Source organism: Coregonus clupeaformis, unplaced genomic scaffold (genome assembly GCF_020615455.1).
Source record: "Coregonus clupeaformis isolate EN_2021a unplaced genomic scaffold, ASM2061545v1 scaf0014, whole genome shotgun sequence".
In the NCBI taxonomy this organism is placed as follows: Eukaryota; Metazoa; Chordata; class Actinopteri; order Salmoniformes; family Salmonidae; genus Coregonus; species Coregonus clupeaformis.
Window position 1 is genome coordinate 301524 of NW_025533469.1, and position 22421 is coordinate 323944.

The following is a 22421-nucleotide window of genomic DNA, read 5'->3' on the forward strand; positions in this document are numbered from 1 at the left end:
GTGGTCTGATGAGACAAAAATAGAGCTTTTTGGTCTAAACTCCACTCGCCGTGTTTGGAGGAAGAAGAAGGATGAGTACAACCCCAAGAACACCATCCCAACCGTGAAGCATGGAGGTGGAAACATCATTCTTTGGGGATGCTTTTCTGCAAAGGGGACAGGATGACTGCACCGTATTGAGGGGAGAATGGATGGGGCTATGTATCGCGAGATCTTGGCCAACAACCTCCTTCCCTCAGTAAGAGCATTGAAGATGGGTCGTGGCTGGGTCTTCCAGCATGACAACAACCCGAAACACACAGCCAGGGCAACTAAGGAGTGGCTCCGTAAGAAGCATCTCAAGGTCCTGGAGTGGCCTAGCCAGTCTCCAGACCTGAACCCACTAGAACATTTTTGGAGGGAGCTGAAAGTCCGTATTGCCCAGCGAAAGCCCCGAAACCTGAAGGATCTGGAGAAGGTCTGTATGGAGAAGTGGGCCAAAATCCCTTCTGCAGTGTGTGCAAACCTGGTCAAGACCTACAGGAAACATATGATCTCTGTAATTGCAAACAAAGGTTTCTGTACCAAATATTAAGTTCTGCTTTTCTGATGTATCAAATACTTATGTCATGCAATAAAATGCAAATTAATTACTTAAAAATCATACAATGTGATTTTCTGGATTTTTGTTTTAGATTCAGTCTCTCACAGTTGAAGTGTACCTATGATAACAATTTCAGACCTCTACATGCTTTGTAAGTAGGAAAACCTGCAAAATCGGCAGTGTATCAAATACTTGTTCTCCCCACTGTATATCCATCTATATCTATATTATAGACAGTTGTCCTAACCCTAACCCTGCTGGGTGATGGTATATATATATAAATCTATATCTACCGTTGAAGTTAGAAGTTTATATACACTTAGGTTGGAGTCATTTAAACTCATTTTTCAACCACTCCACATTCTTGTTAATTAACTATAGTTTTGGCAAGTCGGTTAGGACATATACTTTGTTTATGACACAAGTCATTGTTTACAGACAGATTATTTCACTTATAATTCACTGCATCACAATTCCAGTGGGTCAGAAGTTTACATACACTAAGTTGACTGTGCCTTTAAACAGCTTGGAAAATTCCAGAAAATTATGTCATGGCTTTAGAAGCTTCTGATAGGCTAATTGACGTAGTTTGACTCAATTGGAGGTGTCCCTGTGGATGTATTTCAAAGCCTACCTTCAAACTCAGTGCCTCTTTGTTTGACATCATGGGGAAATCAAAACAAATAATCAGCCAAGACCTCAGAAAAATAATTGTAGACCTCCACAAGTCTGGTTCATCCTTGGGAGCAATTTCCAAATGCCTGAAGGTACCACGTTCATCTGTACAAACAATAGTGCTCAAGTATAAACCCCATGGGACCATGCAGCCGTCATACCGCTCAGGAAGGAGACGCATTCTGTCTCCTAGAGATGAACGTACTTTGGTGCAAAAAGTGCAAATCAATCCCAGAACAACAGCAAAGGACCTTGTGAAGATGCTGGAGGAAACAGGTAAAACGAGTCCTATATCGACATAACCTGAAAGGCCGTTCAGCAAGGAAGAAGCCACAGCTCCAAAACAGCCATAAAAAAGCCAGACTAAGGTTTGCAACTGCACATGGGGACAAAGATCATACTTTTTGGAGAAATGTCCTCTAGTCTGATGAAACAAAATAGAACTGTTTGGCCATAATGACCATCGTTATGTTTGGAGGAAAAAGGGGAACGCTTGCAAGCCGAAGAACACCATCCCAACCGTGAAGAACAGGGGTGGCAGCATCATGCTGTGGGGGTGCTTTGCTGCAGTAGGGACTGGTGCACTTCACAAAATAGATGGCATCAAGAGGAAGGAAAATTATGTGGATATAATGAAGCAACATCTCAAGACATTAGTCAGGAAGTTAAAGCTTGGTCGCAAATGGGTCTTCCAAATGGACAATGACCCCAAGCATACTTCCAAAGTTGTGGCAAAATGGCTTAAGGACAACAAAGTCAAGGTATTGGAGTGGCCATCACAAAGCCCTGACCTCAATCCTATAGAAAATGTGTGGGCAGAACTGAAAAAGCGTGTGCGAGCAAGGAGGCCTACAAACCTGACTCAGTTACACCAGCTCTGTCAGGAGGAATGGCCCAAATTTACCCAACTTATTGTGGGAAGCTTGTGGAAGGCTACCCGAAATGTTTGACCCAAGTTAAACAATTTAAAGGCAATGCTACCAAATACTATTTAAGTGTATGTAAACTTCTGACCCACTGGGAATGTGATGAAAGAAATAAAAGCTGAAATAAATCATGCTCTCTACTATTATTCTGACATTTCACATTCTTAAAATAAAGTGGTGATCCTAACTGACCTAAGACGGGGAATTTCTACTAGGATTAAATGTCAGGAATTGTGATAAACTGAGTTTAAATGTATTTGGCTAAGGTGTATGCAAACTTCCGACTTCAACTGTATCTATAAAAGTGCTGATCCAATGAGGCGTGGTGGTTGACAACATATTTTTAGCTGCTGTCAAACCTGACAACATTAAACTTATTTTCTGTAATGATAGTGGTGAATTATCATTAAGTGATAACAGTTTTGGGGAACAAAGTATGATGATATCCACTACAGCAGTTAAGACAGAGGGTATCACTTTCCAAAACAATGTCCCCTGGTCTTATTACCTGTTCTGTCTGGCTGTAGCAGGCTGCCTAGTAAATTAAATGTCTTTGGCCCCATTACACTAAAACATGTAGGCACAATGTTGTCCTCATCCATGTCATTTACAAAAACAAAATATTCAAACCGTTCTGTATATGAGCTCCACTGTTCAATACTTTTATCAAACTGTCCAATGTTTCCAACAATTCCAATAATTTTTTGTTTCTCAATAAGCTCCTGATTGTCACTCACTTCAATATTGTCCTCAACCAAAGCAATATTTTCCTCAGTCACGTGATTTTCATTCACTTCACTCACTGACGTTTCCTCCTAAATTCGCTCATTTAGCAGATTTAACTAAAAGGTTTGTCTTCACAGTTGAATAAATGTCCTTTCCTTTAATCACTGTATATTCCTCCTTTTTAATCACGTTGTTTTCCCACTCCGATGTCCGTCTCGAGTCCTTTTCTGCCGTCTATGACGATGTTAACTCCAGTGGTGGAAAAAGTACCCAATTGTCATACTTGAGTAAAAGTAAAGATCCCTTAATAGAAAATGACTCAACTAAAAGTGAAAGTCACCCAGTAAAATACTACTTGAGTAAAAGTCTAAAAGTATTTGGTTTTAAATATACTTAAGAATCAAAAGTAAATGTAATTGCTAAAATATACTAAAGTATCAAAAGTAAAAGTACAAGTATAAATCATTTCAAATTCCTTACATAAAGCAAACCAGACAATTTTCTTGTTTTTAAAATGTACGTTCAGCCAAGGCACACTCCAACACTCAGACAATTTACAAACAAAGCATTTGTGTTTAGTGAGTCCCCCAGATCAGAGGCAGTAGGGATGTTCTCTTGATAAGGGTGTGAATTGGACCATTTTCTGTCCTGCTAAGCATTCAAAATGTAACGAGTACTTTTGGGTGTCAGGGAAAATGTATGGAGTAAAAAGTACATTATTTTCTTTAGGAATGTAGTGAAGTAAAAGTAAAAGTTGTCAAAAATATAAATAGTAAAGTCAAGTACAGATACCCCCAAAAAACTACTTAAGTAGTACTTTAAAGTATTTTTACTTAAGTACTTTACACCACTGGTTAACTCTCTTTCTTAGCTAGCTAGACTATGCACTTGCCTCTGCTATCAATAAACTGTGCTAACATTAGCCTATTCTGTACCACAGAAAATAACAGTTTTAAACAGTTGTAAAAACCCACTTCTTCCAGACAGAATAGTTCCTGTAGATTCAGACTTACTCATCACCAATCTTTTGTTATGTCTCGTGGGTTTCATAACCACGTCTATATAACAATTCAATAATGATGAGACAGGAGACAGGAATCAGTTCAACCATTTATCTGGAACGTGATCATCTCAACACATACAAACCCCCATGATGCTCTGCAGCACAACCCCAATATACAACAAATACATAAATAAGTAAATGGACACTAAACAAAACTCATAGAGGAATTTAAATGTTCAGTTGTAGAAAGTAGGGCCATGGGATTGGGTCAGAAAGGTCAGTATGTTTGATAACTGGTTACAGAGGTGACATAACAAGCATAAGGTCCATTATAACACAGTGAAGTAGAGGTGGGAGCTAAAAACAGACATGGACAGTGAGACGGTGTGAGGAGGTCAGGGGTGAAACACTAGATCAGGACAGGTAGAAATGGCAGGGCTGGAAATAGACACATTCTGATCATGGCTCAGACCTGACCTGAGACACCCAAACAGAAGATGCCATAGCAAAGTCCTGTCCAGTAGGCTATATGGGATTTCCTTTCATCAAAATCCTACAAATAGAAATGTGTTCAGTGTGTGTGTTTGTGTTTGTGTGTCCAGTGTGTGTGTGTGTGTGTGTCCAGTATGTGTGTGTGTGTCCTGTGTGTGTGTGTGTCCATTGTGTGTGTGTGTGTCCAGTGTGTGTGTGTGTCTAGTGTATGTATGTGTGTACAGTGTGTGTGTGTGTTCAGTGTGTGTGTTTGTTCAGTGTGTGTGTGTGTTCAGTGTGTGTGTGTGTGTTCAGTGTTTGTGTCCAGTGTGTGTGTGTCCAGTTTGTGTGTGTCCAGTATATGTGTGTGTGTGTGTGTGTGTGTGTGTCCAGCATGTGTGTGTGTCCAGTGTGTGTGTGTGTGAATCCAGTGTGTGTGTGTGTGTGTGTGTCCAGTGTGTGTGTATGTCCAGTGTGTGTGTGTGTGTGTGTGGATGTGTGTCCAGTGTGTGTGTGTGTGTGTCCAGTATGTGTGTCCAGGTGTGTGTGTGTGTGTGTGTGTGTGTCCAGTGTGTGTGTTTGTATGTGTGTGTCCAGTGTGTGTGTGTGTGTGTCCAGTGAGTGTGTGTGTGTCCAGTGTGTGTATGTGTTCAGTGTGTGTGTGTCTAGTGTATGTATGTGTGTTCAGTGTGTGTGTGAGTTCAGTGTGTGTGTGTGTGTCCATTGTGTGTGTGTGTGTCCAGTGGGTGTGTGTGTGTCAAGTGTATGTATGTGTTCAGTGTGTGTGTGTCTAGTGTGTGTGTATGTGTTCAGTGTGTGTGTGTGAGTTCAGTGTGTGTGTCCATTGTGTGTGTGTGTGTGTCCAGTGTATGTATATGTGTTCAGTGTGTGTGTGTGTGTGTCCATTGTGTGTGTGTGTCCATTGTGTGTGTGTGTGTCCAGTGTGTGTATGTGTTCAGTGTGTGTGTGTGTGTCTAGTGTATGTATGTGTGTTCAGTGTGTGTGTATGTGTTCAGTGTGTGTGTGTGTGTCTAGTGTATGTGTGTGTGTGTCCAGTGGGTTTGTGTGTGTCCAGTGTATGTATGTGTGTTCAGTGTGTGTGTGTGAGTTCAGTGTGTGTGTGTGTGTCCATTGTGTGTGTGTGTGTCCAGTGGGTGTGTGTGTGTCCAGTGTATGTATATGTGTTCAGTGTGTGTGTGTGTGTCCATTGTGTGTGTGTGTGTCCATTGTGTGTGTGTGTGTGTCCAGTGTGTGTATGTGTTCAGTGTGTGTGTGTCTAGTGTATGTATGTGTGTCCAGTGTGTGTGTATGTGTTCAGTGTGTGTGTCTAGTGTATGTGTGTGTGTTCAGTGTGTGTGTGAGTTCAGTGTGTGTGTGTGTGTGTCCATTGTGTGTGTGTGTGTTCAGTGTGTGTGTGTGTGTCCAGTGTGTATGTGTTCAGTGTGTGTATGTGTTCAGTGTTCAGTGTGTGTGTGTGTTCAGTGTGTGTGTGTGTGTCTAGTGTAAGTATGTGTGTTCAGTGTGTGTGTGAGTTCAGTGTGCGTGTGTGTGTGTGTCCATTGTGTGTGTGTGTGTGTGTGTGTGTGTTCAGTGTGTGTGTGTGTGTGTGTCTAGTGTATGTATGTGTGTTCAGTGTGTGTGTATGTGTTCAGTGTGTGTGTGTCTAGTGTATGTATGTGTGTCCAGTGTGTGTGTGTGTGTGTGTGTGTGTGTGTGTGTGTTCAGTGTGTGTGTGTTTAGTGTGTGTGTCCAGTGTGTGTTAAGTGTGTGTGTGTGTGTGTGTGTGTGTGTGTGTGTTTGTCCTGCATGTGTGTGTCCTGTGTGTGTGTGTCCAGTGTGTGTGTGTCCATTGTGTGTGTTTGCCCAGTGTGTGTGTGTGTGTGTGTGTGTGTGTGTGTGCAGTGTGTGTGTCCAGTGTGTGTGTGTTGAGTGTGTGTGTGTGTGTGTGTCCAGTATATGTGTGTGTGTGTGTGTGTGTGTGTGCAGAGTGCGTATGTGTGTGTCCAGTGTGTGTGTGTGTGTGTGTGTGTGTGTCCACTGTGTGTGCGTGTGTGTCCAGTGTGTGTGTGTGTGTGTGTATCCAGTGTGTGTGTGTGTGTGTGTGTGTGTCCAGTGTGTGTGTGTGTGTGTGTGTCCAGTGTGTGTGTGTGTGTGTGTGTGTCCAGTGTGTGTGTGTCCAGTGTGTGTGTGTGTCCAGTGTGTGTGTGTGTCCAGTGTGTGTTTGTCCAGTGTGTGTGTGTGTCCAGTGTGTGTGTGTGTGTGTGTCCAGTGTGTGTGTGTGTGTGTGTGTCAGTGTTACCATGGTTATTATTATTATTTACAGGGAAACTGAGTCCCCATCATACAAAACATTAAACCCTGGATAGAGGGGCTCAGTGAATGTGGAGTGGAATGTGTTCAGGTGGGTCAGTGTGTCAGAGGAGACTATGTAGAAGGACAGAGTGCCGGCTGGCCAGTCCAGATACACTCCTACTCTGTGGGAGCTGGAGGAGGGGACGTCTATGGTAGTGAGATTATCATTGTGACAGGCAATGTAACTGTTGTCAGAGCAGATCAGACTCCAGGACTTGTCATTGTATCCAAGACAACAGTCCTCAAGCCTTCCTCTCCTGCTGATTCCTTTATATGCCACTCCTATATCAGCCCCTCCCCCACTCCACTCTACCTCCCAGTAACAGCACCCAGTCAGACCCTCTCTACACAGCACCTGTCTCCAGTCCTCAAATCTCTCTGGGTGATCAGGATACAGCTGCTCCTCTCTCCTACATGTCACCTTTCTGTTCTCCTCAGACAGAGAGAGGAGTCTGTTTACTGTGTTTGGGTCCAGTGTGAGATCACAGACATCTGATGGATGAAACCAGACACAATATTAGAAATCATCATCATTCACATTAGAATGTTAACTCACTTTTCACTAATTAATTTAATGTAGATGTTTCTAGGTATCAAAAGGAGAAGTTAAGGTAACTTGAGACTTGTTGAATGATCATATGTTATACTGTATGGTAATATAAAACACACTTATTCCCATTAATTACACACACACACACACACACACACACATCCTGAACACACACACACACACAATATTACAAATCATCATCATCATCCTGAACACACACACACTGAACACACACACACACCTTCATGCATGCATGAACACACACACACACACACACACATTTCTAAAGTAACACAAACACGCCACACACACACACACACACACACAGACACACACATTGTCAAAGCAACTCTTTGTAAACTTTGGTGTCCCTGATTTGTGCTTCTGTAGAACTACAGCTATTTAATATGACCAAGTAAGTAATGATGGTGGTCTTTGACTTTGACTTCACTTGAATTAAGACTTATTCTTAGTCATATTCTTCACAGCAGTCAACACTCACATTTTCTAAGTCCAGGTTTCATTGTGTACTCTCCACCATGTTCCACACTGTAGCGGTAAGCAGAAGAACAGACAGTCATTGAGGGATACACCTGAACTCACACACACACACACACGCACACACACACACACTGGACACACACAGTGTGTGTGTCCAGTGTGTGTGTCCAGTGTGTGTCCAGTGTGTGTCCAGTGTGTGTGTGTGTGTGTTTGTGTCTGTCCAGTGTGTGTGTGTATGTCAAGTGTGTGTGTGTGTCCAGTGTGTGTGTGTGTGTCCAGTGTGTGTGTCCAGTGTGTGTGTGTGTGTGTGTTTGTCCAGTGTGTGTGTGTCCAGTGTGTGTGTGTGTGTGTGTGTGTTTCCAGTGTGTGTGTGTGTGTGTGTGTGTGTCCAGTGTGTGTGTATGTCTATAGTGTGTTTGTGTGTGTGTCTAGTGTATGTGTGTGTGTGTCTAGTGTGTGTGTGTGTGTTTGTCCAGTGTGTGTGTGTGTCCAGTGTATGTGTGTGTCCAGTGTTTGTGTTTGTGTGTCCAGAGTGTGTGTGTGTGTGCGTGTGTGAGTAAGTCTGTGTGTGTCCAGTGTGTGTCCAGTGTGTGTGTGTGTTTGTGTGTGTGTCCAGTGTGTGTTTGTGTGTGTGTGTGTGTCCTTTGTATGTATGTGTCCAGTGTGTGTGTGTTTGTGTGTGTCCAGTGTGTGTGTGTGCGTGTGTGTCCAGTGTGTGTGTGTGTGTGTGTCCAGTGTGTGTGTGTGTGTGTTTGTCCAGTGTTTGTGTGTGTCCAGTGTGTGTGTGTTTGTCTAGTGTGTGTGTGTTTGTCCAGTGTGTGTGTGTATCTAGTGTGTGTGTGTGTGTGTCCAGTGTGAGTGTGTGTGTGTCCAGTGTGTGTGTGTGTGTGTGTTTGTGTCTGTCCAGTGTGTGTGTGTATGTCAAGTGTGTGTGTGTGTGTCCAGTGTGTGTGTGTGTGTCCAGTGTTTGTGTCCAGTGTGTGTGTGTGTTTGTCCAGTGTGTGTGTGTCCAGTGTGTGTGTGTGTGTGTGTGTGTTTCCAGTGTGTGTGTGTGTGTGTGTGTGTGTGTGTCCAGTGTGTGTGTATGTCTATAGTGTGTTTGTGTGTGTGTCTAGTGTATGTGTGTGTGTGTCTAGTGTGTGTGTGTGTGTTTGTCCAGTGTGTGTGTGTGTCCAGTGTATGTGTGTGTCCAGTGTTTGTGTTTGTGTGTCCAGAGTGTGTGTGTGTGTGCGTGTGTGTGTGTGTCCAGTGTGAGTAAGTCTGTGTGTGTCCAGTGTGTGTCCAGTGTGTGTGTGTCCAGTGTGAGTAAGTCTGTGTGTGTCCAGTGTGTGTCCAGTGTGTGTGTGTCCAGTGTGTGTTTGTGTGTGTGTGTGTGTGTCCTTTGTATGTATGTATCCAGTGTGTGTGTGTTTGTGTGTGTGTCCAGTGTGTGTGTGTGCGTGTGTGTCCAGTGTGTGTGTGTGTGTGTGTCCAGTGTGTGTGTGTGTGTTTGTGTCTGTCCAGTGTGAGTGTGTATGTCAAGTGTGTGTGTGTGTCCAGTGTGTGTGTGTGTGTCCAGTGTGTGTGTGTGTCCAGTGTGTGTGTCCAGTGTGTGTGTGTGTGTGTGTTTGTCCAGTGTGTGTGTGTCCAGTGTGTGTGTGTGTGTGTTTCCAGTGTGTGTGTGTGTGTGTGTGTGTGTGTCCAGTGTGTGTGTATGTCTATAGTGTGTTTGTGTGTGTGTCTAGTGTATGTGTGTGTGTGTCTAGTGTGTGTGTGTGTGTTTGTCCAGTGTGTGTGTGTGTCCAGTGTATGTGTGTGTCAAGTGTTTGTGTTTGTGTGTCCAGAGTGTGTGTGTGTGTGCGTGTGTGAGTAAGTCTGTGTGTGTCCAGTGTGTGTCCAGTGTGTGTGTGTGTGTGTGTGTTTGTGTGTGTGTCCAGTGTGTGTTTGTGTGTGTGTGTGTGTCCTTTGTATGTATGTGTCCAGTGTGTGTGTGTTTGTGTGTGTGTCCAGTGTGTGTGTGTGCGTGTGTGTCCAGTGTGTGTGTGTGTGTGTGTCCAGTGTGTGTGTGTGTGTGTTTGTCCAGTGTGTGTGTGTGTCCAGTGTGTGTGTGTTTGTCTAGTGTGTGTGTGTTTGTCCAGTGTGTGTGTGTGTCTAGTGTGTGTGTGTGTGTGTCCAGTGTGAGTGTGTGTGTGTCCAGTGTGTGTGTGTGTGTGTTTGTGTCTGTCCAGTGTGTGTGTGTATGTCAAGTGTGTGTGTGTGTGTCCAGTGTGTGTGTGTGTGTCCAGTGTGTGTGTCCAGTGTGTGTGTGTGTGTGTTTGTCCAGTGTGTGTGTGTCCAGTGTGTGTGTGTGTGTGTGTGTTTCCAGTGTGTGTGTGTGTGTGTGTGTGTGTGTCCAGTGTGTGTGTATGTCTATAGTGTGTTTGTGTGTGTGTGTAGTGTATGTGTGTGTGTGTCTAGTGTGTGTGTGTGTGTTTGTCCAGTGTGTGTGTGTGTCCAGTGTATGTGTGTGTCCAGTGTTTGTGTTTGTGTGTCCAGAGTGTGTGTGTGTGTGCGTGTGTGTGTGTGTCCAGTGTGAGTAAGTCTGTGTGTGTCCAGTGTGTGTCCAGTGTGTGTGTGTGTTTGTGTGTGTGTCCAGTGTGTGTTTGTGTGTGTGTGTGTGTCCTTTGTATGTATGTGTCCAGTGTGTGTGTGTTTGTGTGTGTGTCCAGTGTGTGTCTGTGCGTGTGTGTCCAGTGTGTGTGTGTGTGTGTGTCCAGTGTGTGTGTGTGTGTGTTTGTCCAGTGTGTGTGTGTGTCCAGTGTGTGTGTGTTTGTCTAGTGTGTGTGTGTTTGTCCAGTGTGTGTGCGTGTCTAGTGTGTGTGTGTGTGTGTCCAGTGTGAGTGTGTGTGTGTCCAGTGTGTGTGTTTGTCCAGTGTGTGTGTGTGTGTGTGTGGTCCTTTGTGTGTGTGTGTGTCCTTTGTGTGTATGTGTCCAGTGTGTGTGTGTTTGTGTCCAGTGTGTATGTGTGTCCAGTGTGTGTGTGTGTGTCCAGTGTGTGTGCTGATACACGTGCATACACACACACTGACACACACACACACACACACACACTGGACAAAAACACACACACACGACACACGACACACACACAGACACACACACCGGACACAAACACAAACACAAACACACACAGGACACACACTGGACACACACACACACTGGACACACACACACACACGGACACACACACACACACACACACACACACTGGACCCACACACACACACTGGACACACACACACACTCACACACACACACACACAGTCTTTATATAACTTAGTCCAAGTGGTGGTCAGAATGTTTGTCTTAACTAGCCTGATAACTCCAACATGTCTGATATGAACATTGACATAAACCCTCTACATACTTGAGTTTCTCCAGTCTGCAGTGTGGATCCTCCAGTCCAGCAGAGAGCAGTCTGACTCCTGAGTCTCCTGGGTGATTGTAGCTCAGGTCCAGCTCTCTCAGGTGTGAGGGGTTTGACTTCAGAGCTGAGACCAGAGAAGCACAGCCTTCCTCTGTGACTAGACAGCCTGACAGCCTGCAAAGAGTCAAATCATATTAAAATCACACTGCTATTCTTTGGTGGTGAAAATAGTGGCAGTATATTTTTTCTACATATTAAGATACATCAGTGTCCTGAAACATCTTTCATAAATGAATGTATCATTATTAGAAATGACAAATTATCAAAGTATTGCTTGTAGATAGAAAAATTTATAGTACGAATATTTGAGTAGACTGACCAGAGCAGTTTAAAAAGCAGTATCAGTCCAAAGACAGACAGTGAGGTATCAGATTTAGATTGTATTGAGTATACAGTCCACACTATATCTATTTTGAGAGTGAAGCTAACATTTTAAATGTAGCTCTGTACTCCAGCATTTTGGATTTCAGATCAAATGTTTCATATGATGTGACAGTATATAATGTCACCTTTTATTTGAGGGTATTTTAATACATATCTGTTTCACCGTTTAGAAATGAAAGCACTTTATGTATCTAGTCCCCCCATTTGAAGAAGTCATAAGTATTCTGACCATTTCACTTATAGTGTACTAAAGTATTCAAAAGTAGAGTATTTGGTTGTAAACTCATTGGTTGCATTTGCAGTTTGTTTTGGGTTATGTTTTGTCCAATAGTAACTGAATGGTGGATGATGACTGGAGTAATTTTCTGTCTAAGTGAGTAGATAACATGTTTCTAAACACTACTAAATGAATCCTGATGATGCCATGATTAAGAAAAATCATGAATGAATCATGAATAATAATGAGTGAGAAAGTTACAGAGGCTACAACAAAACATGCTAACATCTCACCATTAACCTCAAATAAAAGGTGACATTCTGTACTGTTGCCTAATATGAAACATTCTACCTCAAATCCAAAATGCTGGAGCATAGCACCAAATGTAAAACTGTAAGCTTCACTGTCCAAACACATATGGTGTGGACTATGTGTGCCTGGTAAACACATGTGGATCTGGTGAACAGTTATCACTTGTTGACCAACTACAGGAATACTGACCTCAGAGTCTCCAGTTTACAGTGGGGATTCCCCAGGACAGCAGAGAGCAGCTTCACTCCTGAATCCTTCAGGTCATTGTTACTCAGGTCCAGCTCTCTCAGGTGTGAGGGGTTTGACTTCAGAGCTGAGACCAGAGAAGCACAGGCTTTCTCTGTGACTCCACAGCCTGACAGCCTGACAAAGAGATCATCATGATTTCACAAACTGTTAATTTAACACCAGTAGTGTAGAAGGACAATGGCAGATGCATTTGGTTTATTCTCTTCAACAACATATAGATTCATCTTCTGTCTCCTAGAATTGTATGTTCATATTGTTATACTAATGTGAACATCAATGCATTGATTCAATATGTTTTTCAAAAATACATATATTTCTCTAAACTGAATATTTCTTCCTGATGATTAGTACTTAAATGTCATTTTATGTACTCACAGAGCAGCTCTGGAGGCTTTGACCACTGGCAGCAGCCTCAGAAGACCTTCCTCTGATCTGGAGTATTTCTTCAGGTCAAACACATCCAGCTCCTTTTCAGAAGTCAGCAACACAAAGACCAGAGCTGACCACTGTGCAGGTGACAGTTTGGCTTCTGAGAGACTTCCTGAGCTCAGGTAGCTTTGGATCTCCTCCACTAGAGAATGGTCCTTCAGTTCATTCAGACAGTGGAACAGATTGATGCACCTCTCTGGAGAGGGATTCTCCCTGATCTTCTCCTTGATGTACTTGACTGTTTCTTTATGGCTCTGTGAGCTGCTTCTTGTCTTTGTCAGTACACCTCGTAAGTGTTTCTGATTGGACTCCAGTGAGAGGCCCAGAAGGAAGCGGAGGAACAGGTCCAGGTTTCCTGTCTCACTTAGTAAGGCTTTATCCACAGCACTCTTGTAGACAGTGACTTCAGGCTTGTAGTCTCTGAACAGCGAAGAAAAGTTCCTTGACTTTGATTGAGGTTCATCCATTAGATTCTCATTGTTGTTGATGAATGAGAGGAACACATATACAGCAGCCAGAAACTCCTGAATGCTCAGATGCACGAAGCAGTACACCTTTTCCTGGTACAGCCCACATTCATCTTTAAAGAGCTGTGTGCACAATCCTGAGTACACAGAGGCTTCATTGACATCAATTCCAGCCTCTTTCAGGTCTTCTTCATAGAAAATCAGATTGCCATTCATAAGCTGTTGAAAAGCCAGTTTTCCCAGTGACAGAATGCTCTCTTTATTCCAGTGTGGACCTGTCTCTTCTTTCCCAAGATACTTTTCATTCTTCTGTTTGGTATGAAACACCACAAGGTGTATGAACATCTCAGTCAGAGTCTTGGGCATCTCTTCTCTCTTATGTTTCAGCATGTGTTCAAGGACTATTGCAGAAATCCAACAGAAGACTGGAATGTGGCACATGATGTGGAGGCTCCTTGATGTCTTTATGTGTGAAATGATTCTGCTGGCCAGGTCCTCATCACTGAATCTCTTCCTGAAGTACTCCTCCTTCTGTGGGTCATTGAACCCTCGTACCTCTGTCACCTGGTCAACACACCCTGAAGGGATCTTATTGGCTGCTGCAGGTTGGGTAGTTATCCAGAGGAGAGCAGAGGGAAGCAGATTTCCCTTGATGAGATTTGTCAGCAGAACATCCACTGAGGTTGACTTTGTGACGTCACAACAGATCTTGTTCTTCTGGAAGTCTAGGGGCAGTCGGCACTCATCCAGACCATCAAAGATGAACAGAAATTTGTACTTGTCGTAGTTGGAGATTCTTAATTCTTTGGTTTCCATTGAGAAGTGATTGAGAAGTTCAATCAAAGTGTGTTTTTCCTTTTTCATCAAATTCAGCTCCCGAAAAGGGAATGAAAATACAAATTGGACATCCTGATTTGCTTTACCTTCAGCCCAGTCCAGAATGAACTTCTGCACAGAGACTGTTTTTCCAATGCCAGCGACTCCCTTTGTCAGCACAGTTCTGATAAGTTTGTCTTGTCCAGTTAAGGGTTTGAAGATGTCGTTACATTTGACTGCAGTCTCTGGTCTTGCTTGTTTCCTGGTTGTTGTCTCAATCTGTCTCAGCTCATGTTCATTATTGACCTCTCCTGTTCCACCCTCTGTGATGTAGAGCTCTGTGTAGATCTTATTGAGAAGTGTTGGGTTTCCTTGTTTAGCGATCCCCTCAAATACACATTGAAACTTCTTCTTTAGATTAGATTTGAGTTCACGTTGGCAAATCACAGCAAGCTCATCTGAATCTAGAAATAACACAGGGGATATTAATATTACGTCTGTTTTAGTGCCTACAGTATTCTAGGACCGTTATAACATTTTAAATTATAATCATTTCTTCGCTTAACTGACTGTATAAATGTTTTCATAATGCATTACAGACTGGTGTGACTGATTATATTATATAATTGGTATTCTCTCTCTCTCTCTCTCTCTCTCTCTCTCTCTCTCTCTCTCTCTCTCTCTCTCTCTCTCTTCTCTCTCTCTCTCTCTCTCTCTCTCTTTCTCTCTCTTTCTCCAACACATCCCTGCTGCTACTTGATGAGGTCACTAGGTGTTGTGTTAAGGCTGCTACAATATCATTGAGTTACACAGCTACTTTAGCTGTACTTTAGCTACAGCTTTTAAATGTTCTAAAACAGCATTCAACATGAGGCAGACAGCTCTTACTTTTCTCCAGTGTGTCAGCAAGCTCATTCTGGTTCATTTTCCTCAGGACGTGCAGTGTGATCTTCAGAGCCCCCTCTCTGGCACTGCTCTCCTGCTTCTCATCTTCAGCATCCACCACTTCCTTATCCTGCTTCTGACTCTCAAAGCCTTCTGGGAGTTCTGGACTAAGAATCCTCTTGAACATCTTCAGCTCGTTCTTCACAAATGTCATAATATTCTCTTCAAGCAACTGAAATAAATCAAGTAAATAAGTTAAGCAAGAGACTAAATGCTTTCTCATTAACACATTAATGAATGATTGACAGAACAACTTTACTTGAGGTAAACAAAAACAAATGTACATAACAGGACCACATACACTGAATATGGAGGCCAGGTCTGTTTGATGACTCTGGGAAGACCGACCACTGAGAATCTCTGACTCTGATCTCTCCTGTTGGTTTCTGTGGACAAAACATGAGATTACATCTCCTCATCCAGGGAGTACACACACACACACACACACACACACACACAGGGAGGGAATGTTGTGTTAGTTTAATATTGATTCAGGACTATGAAAATGGAAAAAAGGATTAGCCTATGGATTATGAAAAAAACCAAAAGAAATGGGAAAATGGGAGAGGAGAAATGACTAGAGACAGTGTTGTTTAAATCACTGACCATGACCCATGAGTTCTTCTTACCTTTGTTCACTAGAAAAGTCTCCCTCTCTGAAGAATATAGGAGCTTCCATAGACTTGTCACTCTTCATGGACACACAGCTGGGTACAGGGGAGGCTGGTCTCTCCTGCTTGATTGGACTTCAACACAACAGAGACAAACATTACGTCTCTCATCTACTCTGAGCTCAGATGGGGAAACATAAGAAGAGTTTCATTCCAAAACGCTATATATCCATTTTCAGAAATTTTCGTAAATTAGCTTTTATAGTTTAAAGAAATTATGAAAGAGATTGGTGTGTTTTTTCACTAGTTAATCATGGCATGTGATTGTTCAATGACAGACATGTATTTGTTTAAATCTATCACTTGATGGTGTCATTTCAGAGAGACAAATAATCATGTTTTTTTGCATAATGCTATATATCTGCCTCACTCTCAGAGAAATATGTAGTACTGCTAGGTTTTACACAGTAATAATATATATCTGTCTCACTATCAGAGAAATAAGTAGTACTGCTAGGTTTTACACAGTAATAATATATATCTGCCTCACTCTCAGAGAAATAAGTAGTACTGCTAGGTTTTACACAGTAAAAATATATCTGCCTCACTCTCAGAGAAATAAGTAGTACTGCTAGGTTTTACACAGTAATAATATATATATCTGCCTCACTCTCAGAGAAATAAGTAGTACTGCTAGGTTTTACACAGTAATAATATATATCTGCCTCACTCTCAGAGAAATAAGTAGTACTGCTAGGTTTTACACAGTAATAATATATATCTGCCTCACGCTCAGAGAAATAAGTAGTACTGCTAGGTTTTACACAGTAATAATATATATCTGTCTCACTATCAGAGAAATAAGTAGTACTGCTAGGTTTTACACAGTAATAATATATCTGCCTCACTCTCAGAGAAATAAGTAGTACTGCTAGGTTTTACACAGTCAAATGTGACCGACCGGCTCGATTCGGTCTTATGTAGCAACATTTGAAATGGTGTTTTTTACAATGGATAAAAGTAGAGACTCAGCTAGAAAAAGGTATATCATACACTACAGTTGAGGAACAATGGGAAAGTTATTCTGCTTTGAAAGATGATAAACTTGTAACCTCAATTTTGAGAAAATGGCCTTTGAATGTTTTGGTACACCTACTGGAGAGCTCTTCTTTATCTACAGTGGCAGATAATGTCACCCATCTAAATAAATAGTTTTTTAAAATATATATAGTTAACTAAATGTATGGTGTTTTTGGTTTATGTCAGTTTCATTGTTTGTTATACTATAAATGGTTATTTTATGGTCGTAAGTGGTAAAATGAACTAGAAAATGTCATATTTTGTAATTCTGAGTAATTACTACTTTAGTAAGGATATACTTTATTCAGTACTACTGCAGTTACTAAATCATTCCAATAGATGGCAGCATAAGACCATGAATGACATTTCAGAAGGTTAGTTTAGTTTTCTCCCTGGATACACCACCACTCCCCCTCACAGGAAAACTCCTGCACACGCTTTTTACTGTCCCTTTCCACACTGCTAAAGCAAGAGTAACGACTGAAAATGTTACCGCATGATGTAATTTATTGGTGGGCGCGCTCACAAAGTAGCCGTAACCTTGTTAATAATAAGTTACCTGAGGTAAACCTACAGGGTTAACGCTCACAAAGTAGCCGTAACCTTGTTAATAATCAGTTACCTGAGGTAAACCTACAGGGTTAACGCTCACCAAGTAGCCGTAACCTTGTTAATAATAAGTTACCTGAGGTAAACCTACAGGGTTAACGCTCACCAAGTAGCCGTAACCTTGTAAATAATAAGTTACCTGAGGTAAACCTACAGGGTTAGCGCTCACCAAGTAGCCGTAACCTTGTTAATAATAAGTTACCTGAGGTAAACCTACAGGGTTAGCGCTCACCAAGTAGCCGTAACCTTGTTAATAATAAGTTACCTGAGGTAAACCTAGAGGGTTAGCGCTCACCAAGTAGCCGTAACCTTGTTAATAATAAGTTACCTGAGGTAAACCTACAGGGTTAACGCTCACCAAGTAGCCTTAACCTTGTTAATAATAAGTTACCTGAGGTAAACCTACAGGGTCAACGCAGGCAGGTCTCATTGATAACAATAGTGAAGCTGGCATTGTGACGCAGAACAATGGGCTGGGAATAGAACGTTCTGAAGGCGAGTCGGTGTCATGGAGTTCAATAGAACTAATAAGAAATGGTAGGGTGAAAAATGCCCAAACATAAGGCCTGTTTTTTCACTATTTAGTTGCTCTTCCAAAAGCATCACAGGCCTAATACGATATATATAGCTAACTAAAGTAATGAGTGACCATTTTTGAAAATCATGGGACATATAGTCTTTGGTTGCATGCTATTTTATGAAAATAAAAACTAATGTGGGGTTTTAAGGCAAAAGGTACTAAATATTTCATTAATGACACTTGCTAGGCTCATAATCTGAGGTAGCAACTGTGTCAGATCTACAAATCCATTAGCTAGACCACCCGATTAGACAACAATCACCCCATTATACCCATTTGGTTTGCAACTCAGTGAACCTGCGCAGCATTCGCTCAATTTTGTTGCCTACGAACGAAGATTTCGATGCATATCAAATTACCCAGCAGCCATTTAGAAACAACAAGTCGTCAAAAACATTGTTATTTCTTAATTTAAAAATGTCTTCTGGCTGTTTAAATCGGCCACATCTTGAAAAAGAGGACAGGGACATTCGTTTTGTTTAGATTGTACACTTTTTTCTTAAACTAAATATGGTTAACCATAACCAGAAAATGTTTAATGTTTGATGGCTATGCGCCAGCAATCACTTCTTAGACTGTGGATCACCTCACTATTGGTGACCACAACATGTACTTAGGCGAACAGTGAGCGCGGTCACAAAGTAGCCGTAACCTTGTTAATAATCAGTTACCTGAGGTAAACCTACAGGGTTAACGCTCACCAAGTAGCCGTAACCTTGTTAATAATAAGTTACCTGAGGTAAACCTACAGGGTTAACGCTCACCAAGTAGCCGTAACCTTGTTAATAATAAGTTACCTGAGGTAAACCAACAGGGTTAACGCAGGCAGGTCTCATTGATAACAATAGTGAAGCTGGCATTGTGATGCAGAACAATGGGCTGGGAATAGAACGTTCTGAAGGCGAGTCGGTGTCACGGAGCTCAATAGAACTAATAGGAGCTGGTAGGGTGAAAAATGCCCTAAAATAAGGCCTGTTGTTTCGCGATTACTTCATAACCAGGGACAGAAGGTAATATTATGAAACTGGGCTCCATGGCGGATGCAATGAACTAAATTTATCAGAAATAAACGTTGTAAAAAAATGTAACTTGAGGTGCCCCGAAAATAATATTCAAAAGTTCAGTCCTTGGACACAGAGGGGTTAAACACTAAAGTTACCGTCCATCTAGTGAAGAGAGGAGAACCGGCCAGAGGGAGCGTAGCCAGCATCCGTCAATGAGAGAGGGAGAAGCCCTCCACGGTATTTAACAGGTGGAAGAAACAACCAGGGAGCTCCATCGGTCCACAAGAAATGCAGGCAGCCGGTGATGATGTAGTGGTAGCCAGGATAACTAGGATGCTGCTGGTAGAGTAGCTAGCTTAGCTAGCTGTACCGACTAGCTTGGCTAGCTAGCAGGTCATTCGTCTGTCCCTCGAGGATGATGACGAATCCGGTGAACCACACAATTAAACAAGGATAGCGAGTGAAAAGGATCTGGCTACACTCATACTGTCACTGAACATTACGCAAAAAAGCAAATTGAACAATAAACTTCGGTGTCTCAACACTGTAACGAACTCCGTCGTTGTTCCCCAACATCACCTCAGCCCACTCTGCGGGTAACTGGACAATATGCTTGGCGCCAAACCGTACGCGTACTAATATTCATTTTTTATTATGTAAAACAAAAATTAATCGTTTTTTAAAACAATATTTTGAGATCTGGGCCCGTATCCACAAAGAGTCTCAGAGTAGAAAATTGGTCCTCTCTCTCCCAGACAGACTCATTTTAGACCACTAACCCCTAAACAGAGATACAGCATGTTGGCAGGGCCCCCCTCCTCTCTCTCCCAGACAGACTCATTTTAGACCACTAACCCCTAAACAGAGATGCAGCATGTTGGTTGTTGTTAACACAGTGACAACTAATTCTTGAATGTACATCTGCCTCACTCTCAGAGAAATAAGTAGTACTGCTAGGTTGTACACAGTCAAATGTAACAAATAAAAAAATGTTTTATAAAGAACTGTACACATGATACATTTGTAACATCAATATTAAAAATTGTTTAAAAAAATTAATCCAGTAATATGAGATCTGTATGTAAAACATTTAGCAGATGTTTTTGTCCAGGGCCTGGTATCCCAAAAGCATCTTAAGGCTAAGTTCATCATTAGAACCTTCGTAGGAGCATTGTTAAATCTCTGAGCTGTTTCCCAAAACCATCGTTATTAACGTTGCACTTGAAAACGCTCATATTCTAACACCTGCCTCAGACCACTTGTAGAACAGCTGAGTGCGTCGTTAGATGCTTTTTTGCCCTCCCGCGTCACTTTATACACAGAAGATCTCCGCTAAACATAGAATCACATGGTTTATCCGTCTCTCTGTTACCGCCGATAAATTCAGAACAAAGTTGACTACAAATACAAAGTTGCAAATGTCTTTGCAATTGATGCAAACAAGCGACGTATAAAATGATGCTTAGTTCAAATTGACAGATTAATTTATTTAACTAATTTTGAGGTAGGAAGTGCTTCTGTTACCAAGTAACCTGCTGGAATAAGCTACTGAGAATGGGGTCATAATTTCAATCAATGAATCAAATATTAATAATATGGATATGAACTGATTAGGACAATGCTTGTCAACAACAGCCAGGTAATTTCTTTTTTTACCTGTTGCCTAATCTCTCTCACACACACACACACACACACACACACACACACACACACACACACACACACACACACACACACACACACACACACACACACACACACACACACACACACACACCCACACACACACACCCACACACACACCCACACACACACACCCACACACACACACCTGCTGTCTCAACCTCTGAATGATCGACTATGAAAAGGCAACTGAAATTTACTCCTGAGATGCTGACCTGTTGCAACCTCTATAACCACTGTGATTATTATTTGACCCTGCTGGTCATCTATGAACATTTGAACATCTTGAAGAATGATCTGGCCTTAATGGCCATGTACTGTTATAATCTCCACCCGGCACAGCCAGAAGAGGACTGGCCACCCCTCAGAGCCTGGTTCCTCTCTAGGTTTCTTCCTAGGTTCCTGCCTTTCTAGGGAGTTTTTCCTAGCCACAGTGCTTCGACATCCGAACATGCGCTGTTCGGCATGAGACGACCGTTAGAGCCAATGATGTGTTTCTGCCAATGACCTTCAAATCAAATTGTATTTCTCACATGCGCTGAATACAACAGCTGTACACTTTACCGTGAAATGCTTACTAACGAGCCCTTTCCCAACAATGCAGTTAAAACTTAAGAAAAATTAGCTAAATAAAAAAAGGAAATAGTAACATAATGATATAACAATAATGAGGCTATAAGGAGTACCAGTACTGAGTCAATGTGCAGGGTACCAGGTAGTTGAGGTAATAACTAGACTATATACAAGGAGTACCACTACTGAGTCAATGTGCAGGGGTACCAGGTAGTTGAGGTAATATGTACATGTAGGTAGGGGTAAAAGTGACAAGGCAATCAGGATAGAGATTACATCTCCTCATCCAGGGAGTGCACACACACACACTCACTGACACACACACACACACACACACACACACACACACACACACACACACACACACACACACAGGGAATGTTGTGTTTGTTTAATATTGTTTCAGGACTATGAAAATGGAAAAAAGGATTAGCCTATGGATTATGAAAACAACAAAAATAAATAGGAAAATGGGAGAGGAGACATGACTAGAGACAGTGTTGTTTAACCCACTGACCATGACCCATGAGTTCTTCTTACCTTTGTTCAGTAGAAAAGTCTCCCTCTCTAAACCATATAGGAAGTTCCATAGACCGGTCACTCTTCATGGACACACAGCTGGGTACAGGGGAGGCTGGTCTCTCCTGCTTGATTGGGCTTCAACACAACAGAGACAAACATTACATCTCTCATCTACTCTGAGCTCAGATGGGGAAACAAGAGTTTCATTCCAAAACGCTATATATCCATTTTCAGAAATGTTGGTCAATTAGCTTTTATTGTTTAAAGAAATTATCAAACCACTACAAGGCTTTATAAAGGTGTCTAAAGTGTGTAATTTCCACTTTAAAATGTCAGACTTGATTTTCCCTGATGAAAAATGTATAAACCCCTACAGAAAATATCCCTTAATTATAATCCACCGAAAAATACACATTTGCTATTGCTGCAGGATTAGGTTTCTGCTGTGAGAAACTGGGTCAAACAAAGATATGGCATCTGTAAATGCATTCATCTTAAGGTAGCTAGGTGAGACGACCACGTATCACAGTCAAATATACAGGATACGAACATTACATTCCAGCTAAACAATGGTTTTAAATCACATCTCAAATCTACAATAGTTATATTGAAGGTACCCATTAGTATTCATTACAGATGAAAAATCACAAATGTGATTTTCTTTTCTCCTATATAGCATTTTCGAATATAAATTCTTAAACAATATTT

At 41.9% G+C, this 22421-nt stretch overlaps 1 protein-coding gene across 1 annotated transcript; it reads right to left on the reverse strand.

Annotated features, from left to right (window-relative positions):
* Window positions 1–6638: 6638 nt before the first annotated feature.
* LOC123483029 (NLR family CARD domain-containing protein 3-like) lies at window positions 6639–15214 on the reverse strand (the record flags this gene model as incomplete). The annotated part of the gene is made up of 4 exons (XM_045212442.1): window positions 6639–7217; window positions 12349–12508; window positions 12770–14564; window positions 14995–15214. Coding segments are annotated over 4 exons (2691 nt in total), but the record flags the coding sequence as incomplete, so codon positions are not given.
* Between the last annotated feature and the right edge of the window lie 7207 nt (window positions 15215–22421).